The sequence below is a fragment of the Sinocyclocheilus rhinocerous genome, unplaced genomic scaffold (genome assembly GCF_001515625.1).
Source record: "Sinocyclocheilus rhinocerous isolate Xijiao unplaced genomic scaffold, SAMN03320098_v1.1 scaffold1488, whole genome shotgun sequence".
NCBI lineage: Eukaryota > Metazoa > Chordata > Actinopteri > Cypriniformes > Cyprinidae > Sinocyclocheilus > Sinocyclocheilus rhinocerous.
In genome coordinates, this window is record NW_015633542.1 from 2,067,942 (window position 1) to 2,078,885 (window position 10,944).

Genomic DNA, 10,944 nt, shown 5'->3' on the forward strand with positions numbered 1-10,944 from the left:
CTTGGCTTAAATATTTATATTTGCAATTACATTACATTTCCAAGTTACTTTGTTAGCTCTGTTTTTTTTTTTTTTTAGATTTAATTTCTTTGAAAATCTTTTCTACACATTTATTTTATTTATTTATTTATTTTTTAACTCTAAAAAAAATATCAAACTAATTTAACTGCAATTTTCACTCAGAAATTGCTAGTAAATTTTACACAATTACAGAGAAACTGAAAGTAACATTGAATTATGCATGAAATTTTGAAGTTCACTCAAATGGTAGACTAAACTGAATGGTATGTACTTGTAAAATGTACTACAATACTCTGTTTTATTTGAGACTTTGAAAAAATAGTTATTTTTACAGTGTACAAGCGAAACTTTAAGTTCATCACCATTGCAAAAACTCTGTTTGGCATCCCATAAAATAATTTTATGTAGAAACAATTTTCACTCAGAAACTGCAAATTGTACAGTTAATTACAAGGAAAAAGGTATGTAACATTTTAAAGTAGAAAAACTGAAATAGTATTTTCTTGTCAAACATACTCCAATAATCTTTTCTTTTTTTTTTCAATAAAACATTGTGTGATTTACTGATGTTTGGACTCTTTCAGGTGTGCTAGCCGGCCATGACAACCGAGTAAGCTGTCTGGGTGTAACTGATGACGGTATGGCAGTGGCTACAGGGTCCTGGGACAGCTTCCTCAAGATCTGGAACTGAACGCTGAAGGTGCTTTCAATACAACATGTCCGATACAGTAAGAATCAGCCTCTTCCAGCACAACCTAATGTTAAACAAGAGATACTTTGTGTGTTTTACATGCCATTTAAATGTATCCTTGTATCACCTTCCGATATTTTTGGCTACACTTTAGTGAAGATCAGAGGGCTGATATGTAATGGCCAGATTTTTTTCAACTTTAATGTTATCAGGGCTTAAAGTTCTCCGGCACCGTGTCGGATCTCCGGCGTGCAGCGTTTGGCTGCGGGAAAAAAATAGTCCTATATTTAAAAAAAAATTTAAATTCTTGTTTATCACTTTCGAGTCCACGAGTTCGCCTACCAATGGTATGAGAGGAGCACAGCTTTCACTCTCAACCAAACTAACATTACTAGCCAATCAGAATATTTTGCTCTTATAAACACGAGACGCGTATAATAGTATCCAATTGCGGAGTCGCAGCCCTGATGAATGGAGAAGCGTGACAAAAAGCTGCGATGTCTATCTAGCGCATATTTACATAGAATAACTAATTAAAAAGCAGCGGAGCTTTGTAAACAGCACAGAGTAATCATGTCATCTCCATAGAACGATATGATTGCCAGAACAAATTTACCGGGATTTTTGAAAAGGTCCAGTTCACACATGATCTATTAATGGTAACTTGCCGGTAATTTACCAGTACTGTATGTGTGAAAGGGGCTAAATGCATTATCTCACTAGATTTGTAATGTAAATCATTTATAAATCTTTGCCAACACAGGAGAATACATCATATTTCTAAATATGCCATTTATTGTACATCGTGATTTCAAAATAAAAGTTTCTGCATGTGGCCAAATAGTAAAATTAAATGGATTTAAACATAGTTTAATCATGCTGTAAAGTGAAACGTCACCAGGCCGTTGGCGCCCTCTGCAGGGTAAGCAATAACTTTGCCATAGTATCCTTTCAAATGTTAAAGTGTGCTGCCCGCCCCGCCCCGGAAAAAAATTCAGGCTCAGGATTTTTTTTTTTGCTTTAACCCCATGTGTTATATAGAATATAGCTGTGGTAGCTGATATAGTGCTACATTATGAACAATCAATCAATCATAATGTTTTGTTGTTATTGTTATTTTAGTTATTTTAGTTTCAGATTTACTTTGAAACAATTTTCCCTCAAGAATTGATAGTAAAGTTGTACAAATACAAAGAAACGGTAAGAACAAGCAGAAAAACTGAAATAGTATTTTCTTGTAAAACATACTCCAGTAGTTTTCAACCTTGAAATTTTTTTTTTTTTACAGTGTAGATTCACAAAATTCAAATTACAAATAAGAATGTTTTCCAACCATTTATGCCTAAATAAATGAGTTTAGTTTCTCAGTGTACCTTCTTGCAGTGTAATAGTAATTTGTGCATTTATCATGCAAGTTTATATGGAGTTGTCTGATCTAAAAAAGTCATTCTCTGAATATCTGCTTTATCATTTTCATCTCTTTTTATCTGTCCACAGATATCATTTGAACTCCAAAGTTGACTGGAAGACCATTCCAACTTTAGAATGTTAAATTTCACAGCATCGTCAACAACAAAATACCTTATAAAACTGACTGACACCACCATGAAAAGAAATAAAACTTCTAAGAGAAAACAATGCCTTTCCTACACCAAGAAGAGCACAATTTGTTTTATCACCCAGCTTAAAAAAGAAAGAAAGAAGAAAAAAAAAAAAAAAAAGCAGAAGAATTCCTGTGGTTTCAAATAACTTGCATTCCCTCTCGGACCATTCTGTGTCACCCTGTAAGAGAAAACACAAAACACTATCATCCCACGCTTATGTATCATGTGTCTAGAAAGCAAATGTTGGAGTGTAATTGTACAAATTATTTAACTCTTATTTTTTCTTCTTCTTCTTTTGTTCCTTTTATCTGGTAGTCCATCTTCTAGATCTTTTCCCGCCTGTTTTTTCTGTTTAGATTATATGTTTCTGATTAGTAAAACTTTTAATCCTGTTATAAAACCATGTGAAAACAAGAAAAGTCATGTAAAATGCTGAAACTAGACCAGGATGGAAGAGCAGCTTTTTTTTGACGATGCCAATCATGTGTTTTGTTTTTTTGTTATTTTCGTGTGCACTAGGTTGCTCTAGAGCAGGGGTAGGCAAGTTCGGTCCTAGAGAGCCGCAGTCCTGCAGAGTTCAGCTCCAACCCAGAAAAGTAAGGTTCACGCGCCCTTTTGTGAAAGCTTAATATTCATATTTTTGGGCGTCCCCAGACAGCGTTCACCTCTGATCTGTTCCGATTGTTAACATCGCTGGGCTATTGCCGATCATCGGCTAATAAGAATAGCCTTAGCTTTCTACAAAATGTAATCCTGATCTGTGCATTAGTTAACTTTCAGTGTGCATCCTGGTCCTTTGTCATTAAAGAAAAAAGTAAATGCCATATCTCTTTGAAATACTTTGCCATTTCTGAGTCCGAGGTACTCGCTTCATTTATCTGCGAATGGCCGTTGTAAATATGGGTATCCGACTTGCACGCGAATGCAGCATTATATCCTAGCTAATGTTTCTTTCCAGTCTCGTCACAGCTTTGTTTGCACAATAAGAAACTTGACTAACGTTTTAAGCGTTAACTAACCAAGCACATGCTGTTAATCACATTGAATGCTAATTTTAATGTAGAAAATGCACAAAAAAGTACAAAAAAAAGTGAAAAAAGTCAGCAAAAAAAAATACAATCCTCTTTCATTGGATTAAAAACAGTTCAAACTAACCCCTTAGCTTATCTTCTGGTCTTACGTTTATACGTTCCTTCGAGCTTTTGGCTTTAATAAAACCTCCGATTTTTGGGATGGTTTTGGTCGGCGGGTGTTGGGGAGGTCGGGCGGGGAGTGTTTAGGGGTTTTTTTCAGTGGTGTCGGGATCGGTGTTTGGAAAAACGAAACCTTTTTCTTTTTAGCCCAGTTCCAGAGAGAGAACAGATAGCCCTGTCTGTGCTTGGAAATACAGTTACTACTGTGTGAATGAAATGTTGTACAAATCAATGTCTGAAAATAATGATAATTCTGAAATTTTTAAGTTAAGCGTTTTATTTCATCTGCCATGAATTAACGTAGTCGCATGCTGTAGAATTTGCTTAAACAGGAGCTGACGTCTTTAGGCCCACTTACCTTCACCGGGACGGCGAAACCGATATGAAACTGAGAATTTTTGACCATTGAAACGTTGATTCCAGCAGATGTTTTACACATGCTGTGCATACATCCTTTACTTTTACCGGCGAAGCTATGCACCAATATGAGAAATCGCAAGAGAGATACGACATGTATTTCCTGCAGACGACCTGTAAGTCATGGCCATGCTTCCTGAAATTGTCCCGAATTAAACGACAGTTGCGAAAAGTCCCGTTCGAGACGCTCGAAAAACCTTTGTGCGAGTTTTCTAAATCAAAACGTTCGATCGGAGAATCGCGAAACTTTTGGCTTTTCTTTAAACGTTTTGAAATGGCATCTGACATGGCAGAGTCTTTTTCCACTGTAAACAGATGCACTTTCTTTAATAGTTGTGACTTCTTTTTTTATTATTATTGTTTTTTTCCTTTCTCTGCGATAATGTACAATAATTGTGATGTATTTGTGTGTGCTGCCACCAGTAAAGATTAATTGCAGTTCAATTAAAATGGATTCCCCTTATTTTCTCTCTTCATTAATAACTAGGTCTCACCAATCCCTACCTAACCTTTTGTATTTAATTTCAGTCTGTCGGTGTACCACAGAAAGCTGGATGCAACATAGATACTATATTAAAATGTACTGTTATTTAAGATGTAATAAAACAAGTTTGAGATGTCTCTGATGTGCTGATGTTTTGCTAGAATTTGCCACAGCAGAAAGTAAGTGTAATAAAAGAGCTTTTTTAAGGTCCGTTCTGACTGAATTAGCAGTTCCTCGTTCCTCAGACTTCCTGGAGTAAATGATGCCATCATCATTTGATATTTGGGGATGTTTCCAGTCTAATGTGTGCTTACCTTTGCTAGAAATGAATTCAGGTAGTCAGTACCTCATTGAGTCGTATTAATCTGTTATGAAGAACTTTTAATCAGTGATTTGTGATTTCCAAGCCTGGGAAACTCCTAGCAATGTCCTTTTCTAAAAAAAAAATGTTTTTTTTCTTAAATATTTGCACTTTCGCTACAGTTAACGTTGTATGCAATTTTAAAGGTCTGGTAACAAAGGACCTCAAAGGTCATATAAAATTGGTCGAACACTGTGGGAACTCAACAACAGCAAACAAAGTATGTACTATTTACCCAAAAGCCAAAGAAAATTAAGCAAACACAAACTATTAACATGGCTGTATAAACAAAGGTCGTTCCAATGAAAACATCACTATTGTGTCCAACCAGAGGATCTTCTGTAGTGCACTTGACTGAATTACCACTTATTTGGCTGATATGCACGAGTCTCCTTTTTTGATATAGCCTACTTAGAGGTCTTCATACTTCATGCTATAAAATAATTGGCGTCTGTAAGTGGCCATTACTGTTCTTAAGAATAACATTTCTAAATAAACCAGCTGTCGAGAAGGCTGATCATCTCAGCAGGTCCTTGACTTGCACTGGAAATGGAGATGGTTTTATGGATTACTGACTGATCTACTTCTTGTACTATTATTAATCCTTGTAATCAGAGTTTGATGTTGATTGTGATCTGGGCCTTTGTTGTAAAGGGATAATTCACCGAAAAGTGACAATTGACTAAAATATGAGTCCTCTATTCATAATATTGCTTTCTCCAGTGAAAAAGTCAACTCGTCTGAATCGGGAGAGAAATATGCACAGATCAAACACCGTTTACATGCCAAAACAAATGTGTTGGTGGATTTTGATGTGAGAGGACAACAGGAGATGGACTTTTTCACTGGAGGAAGCGTTATTCTGTATGGACTCATATTTTAGTTCGACATTAAAATAGTCTTGATGGATTTGTTTCTTACAAACACGCAGCTTTCGCCACACAAGATGTTAATTGATGGACTGGAGTGGTGTGGATTACTTGTGGATTATTGTAATGTTTTTATCAGCTGTTTGGACTCTCATTCTGACGGCACCCATTCACTGCAGAGCATCCACTGGTGAGCAAGTGATGGAATGCTACATTTCTCCAAATCTGTTCTGATGAAGAAAAAACTCAAAATCTTGGATGGCCTGAGGGTGAGTACATTTTCCACACATTTTCTTTTTTAGGGTGAACAATTCCTTTAAAGGAAAAAATTATTCTTTCTTCTGTGGAACACAAAAGGAGATACTTTGAAGATAATTTTGGGTCCAAACCCCATTAACTTTCATTGAACAGTCATAAAACCCTGATATTATTTAAAAAAGAAAAGATTTTTTGTGTTCTGCAGAAGAAAGTCAAACGATATGAGGGAGAATTTTTTGTTGTTGTCCCTTTTCTGTCCCTTTAAGTGGGCTGGTATTGCTCTGAAATGAATCGATAAGTTCGTAATGGGCTTATGAATTTGAAAACAATTGCAAATTTAGCATGTGAATGTGTCTTTGAACATGTATCTACAATGCATTCTTTGTGAATTTATACAAATGGCTCATTGTTGCCAGTTGTATATGCAATAGTCAGCAGTTATCTTGAGAAAAAGCAGACAAAAATAATAAAACCTAAACCAGCCAATCATGTGGCAGCAACTCGGTTCATATGCAGCATGCAGAAATGGTCCAGAGGTTCAGCTATTTTTGAAACCAATCATCAGAAGGGCTAAGAAATATGGTCTAATTGCAGCTAATTACTGCATGAATATGTAGTCGAAAACATGATGCTATCATGACATTATGACCCTCATGTGTCTCTAGGCAAGATATCCAGTGTACCGCATGCATATTTTACCGCTTTTATTAAAGGGATTTAATAAATGGTTTTCAATGCAACATTCTTAGGTGGTCGAGAATGTTTAGATGAGATCATGTGCCTCAATAACTCAGCCACATATCTGTTTTCTCTTTCTGGTGTGTTGTTTTTCCTCCTTTTCTCCAAAGGAAATGATTTTGGGCCAATCTGACAGATCTATTCCTGTTTCTTAGGAAAAGTATGTTGGCCAAACCATATGGAAGATGCCTCAGTTTAGCAGTGACTAAAACAAATGAGTTTCTGAGACACAGTCACACTCGTGATTATGTTGTTAGAAATCAAATACCAGCTAATTACTTCCCATTTGCATGTACTAGAATAGCCCACATTATTTGAAAGCAAATTGGGACACAGAATGCATTACTCAACAATAAAGGTCTAAAACGGTTGTGTTATATGGTTGTCGCAGATTATGAGTTAGTGACTCTCACAGATGCTAAATAACAGAGTGCAGATTTTTAAAAGTAGCACGTAGGACACAGTATATACTGCAGTAAGTAGTACACTAGTTTTTTCATGCTGCTAAGCTCACTTGTCTGGTTCAAACAGTACTTGAGTCCCATAATTTTGCTTTTACTGAAACGGACTTCATAAACATCCTTCTTGCATGTAGATTCCTTCATGAATGCATTGAGGTGGCATTGATAATACTGGCCTTACGCAATGAGAAAGCTCAGATAAATGTTGTTTGCAAATTAACAGTGATATAATTTCTGTCAATTTGCCTCTAAGAAATAATGCAGGCTTAAAAGACTGATTAACCTTATGGTATTTAGAAGCAGTCAGTGAAAATCCTGAAATCACATAAGTTACACAATCTTCCCATCTTCAATCATATTAACCAAAGTTGCAGCCAAGTTCCACCAAATGTTCCACTGAATTTCCTCTCAATGGTGTAATAGATAATGGTCTTTCATGTAGCTGTTGTTGTTTTTTTTGGGATAGAATGTGTCTTTGAAGTCTTTGAAGTTTTGGAATTCTCATTTTCAGAACTTATATGTTCCATAGACATAATAAACACAATGAATAATTTCTGATAAATGCAGATAAATGTTTCAGTGGTGCAATCAGCAGAACAAGCTGCTTTGAAAACCTTCTGCTTGCCTGGAATTTTGACTAAAACTGCAACTTACATCAAAGTGTTCAAAAATTGCTAGCTTAGGGGAGTACATAAAAAGACATAAACGAGTCAACTGTTGTCATTCAGTAAAAATAAGACACCATATCAGATATTTTAGTTTTGGAAGAATATGTTGAGAAATGCTTGAGCTCATATTAAGATTTCTGACTTTTGATTGCAGACTTTTAAATCTGAACAAATTTTGAGGCATTTTTGAGATTTCTTCTGAAACTCTAAAGAAGCATGTGATATTTCTATATGAGAGGCAGGAAATCTTAAACCTCTTCATTTGTTTCCCATTCAACCTCATTGCTGTCTAGGGAATCTGATTCAGATACTGATACCATTTGTGACTTTTATTTCCCGTAGGGAACAATGATTTCTGTCTTACAATAATGCCCTATAGTAACAATGAAGAGTATCTTCCCAAACAATCGTTGCTGGTTTGTGATAAAACTGGATATACACTCTTAAACATAGTTTTTTTTTTCTTCCATTACCATGTTTTACTGTGATTGTACGTTTCATGTTTTAGCAGAGTGGGCGTGGTCTTTAAGGAAGCGCAGGTGTGATGGAGAGCGCTCATTTCGAAATGTTTATGTGCAAATGCGTTTTATCCGTCTCATATTGATATTTGTTTGAACTCTTGCTCTTAATCCTCATTTTAAGTATTAATTCAAATATATGATGAAGAAGGGGTTAATTTTATTGAAAATAGTATGTTAAAATTAAGCAAGAACAGGAAAAATGGGTATGTAAAGCTACTGTCACTAGTTAGCGCTAGTGGACAGATTGTGTTTAGTGAGAGATGAACAAGGTTATTGTTATTAGCGCTGCTTAAAAGCGGACAAACTCCGGCTTCAGTGTTATTTGAGAGTTGGTGCTTTTTTTTTTAAATACAGAATGCGTTTTTGCGTGAAAACGCGAGATGCAGTACAGTGAAAAGAAAAAACGCATGGTCTAGAGATGCTTTTTTTTAAAGTTCAAAGAGGTCATGAACGTGAACTATAAAAACATCCTGTAAGTTTCAGAGCTCAAAACTTTCTCGTTAGTCCAAAAATCTGCCAAAATTACAGGTTGTGGGAATGTGTCACTTTATGATGTAATAGTGTGGCTAAACCCCGCCTCCGCAGAAGAAAATCAACGCCTACTTCTACATCACTGCCTGTTTAGCCCCGCCCACAGATTCACGCATGTAGTGTAATAGTCAGTGGGGTGTTTACTTCCGAGTCTACAATCCGCCACACTATTCAAACAGAGCGTTCTGATGAGGAGGGTCAAAACAGGACAGAAAGTTATTTCTATTACTTCTAAATTGTGATGTTTTTTTGATGTCATTATAAGTGGACCTCAGAGAGCAGTACAAAAAAAGGCAGTTCATGACCCCTCCAACTTCCTTTACTTGAGTGCCACGTTTTGTGTACATCTTGTACATCTAGCGCATGCTTAAATAGAAAAACAATGAAAAAATAGCGCAATGGAACAGAAAAATGCATTCTGCGTGAGACTGAGACGTCTTATAAGACGTTTCATAATATAAACTTTGGTTTAATTATGCTCTTAGCACCTGTTTTTATTTGCACATTTTGCACATCCTGTTTTTTATGGAGCCCCGCAAATGACATGCAGGGGGGAAAAAAGTTAAATCGTGCAGACGATTTACCAATTTTGTTCCCTTGTTTTAAGTAAATTGTGCACACGAAATCATAATTTGTTCTACTTCCTGTCCGCATTCTCATAAACTGATGTAGATGCCTCTCACTTAAAATAATTCCATGCAATGCAGCAAAGCTTTTGAGAATGTCTCTATAACTCATTCCCAACTCAAAATAAAATCCAATTTAAGTGTCTCTGTCCATAACATAACAGCAGCAACTAGTTTAACAGAATGTGGACAAGAAGTAGAACGGATTATTATTTCATGCACACGATTTACTTAAAATGAGGGAACGTGCGCATAACTTACTTTTTTTTTTTTTTTTACTGCATGGAGAGTTGGTGCTTTTTTTTTTAAATACAGAATGCGTTTTTGCGTGAAAACGCGAGATGCAGTACAGTGAAAAGAAAAAACGCATGGTCTAGAGATGCTTTTTTTTAAAGTTCAAAGAGGTCATGAACGTGAACTATAAAAACATCCTGTAAGTTTCAGAGCTCAAAACTTTCTCGTTAGTCCAAAAATCTGCCAAAATTACAGGTTGTGGGAATGTGTCACTTTATGATGTAATAGTGTGGCTAAACCCCGCCTCCGCAGAAGAAAATCAACGCCTACTTCTACATCACTGCCTGTTTAGCCCCGCCCACAGATTCACGCATGTAGTGTAATAGTCAGTGGGGTGTTTACTTCCGAGTCTACAATCCGCCACACTATTCAAACAGAGCGTTCTGATGAGGAGGGTCAAAACAGGACAGAAAGTTATTTCTATTACTTCTAAATTATGATGTTTTTTTGATGTCATTATAAGTGGACCTCAGAGAGCAGTACAAAAAAAGGCAGTTCATGACCCCTCCAACTTCCTTTACTTGAGTGCCACGTTTTGTGTACATCTTGTACATCTAGCGCATGCTTAAATAGAAAAACAATGAAAAAATAGCGCAATGGAACAGAAAAATGCATTCTGCGTGAGACTGAGACGTCTTATAAGACGTTTCATAATATAAACTTTGGTTTAATTATGCTCTTAGCACCTGTTTTTATTTGCACATTTTGCACATCCTGTTTTTTATGGAGCCCCGCAAATGACATGCAGGGGGGAAAAAAGTTAAATCGTGCAGACGATTTACCAATTTTGTTCCCTTGTTTTAAGTAAATTGTGCACACGAAATCATAATTTCTTCTACTTCCTGTCCGCATTCTCATAAACTGATGTAGATGCCTCTCACTTAAAATAATTCCATGCAATGCAGCAAAGCTTTTGAGAATGTCTCTATAACTCATTCCCAACTCAAAATAAAATCCAATTTAAGTGTCTCTGTCCATAACATAACAGCAGCAACTAGTTTAACAGAATGTGGACAAGAAGTAGAACGGATTATTATTTCATGCACACGATTTACTTAAAATGAGGGAACGTGCGCATAACTTACTTTTTTTTTTTTTTTTCTTGATTGTCATGCGGGTTCTGTGTTTCTTCTGAAGCCATACGATAGTTTAATGTGAGCTACATATGAATATTTAAGTCCTTACATTAAAGTTCACACAAACTCTT

At 36.0% G+C, this 10,944-nt stretch overlaps 1 protein-coding gene across 3 annotated transcripts in view; it reads left to right on the forward strand.

Annotated features, from left to right (window-relative positions):
- gnb1b (guanine nucleotide binding protein (G protein), beta polypeptide 1b) overlaps window positions 1–2,434 on the forward strand; it is a 28,284-nt gene extending 25,850 nt beyond the window's left edge. For 2 of the 3 annotated variants that reach the window (XM_016558009.1, XM_016558008.1), the window contains exons 10-11: window positions 606–749; window positions 2,210–2,434. In XM_016558009.1, coding sequence (XP_016413495.1) covers window positions 606–712 — 107 coding nt within the window. In that variant the 3' untranslated portion in view covers window positions 713–749; window positions 2,210–2,434. The remainder of the gene's footprint in view (window positions 1–605; window positions 750–2,209) is intronic. The other variant, XM_016558010.1, reaches the window with a different exon arrangement.
- The last annotated feature ends 8,510 nt before the right edge of the window (window positions 2,435–10,944 follow it).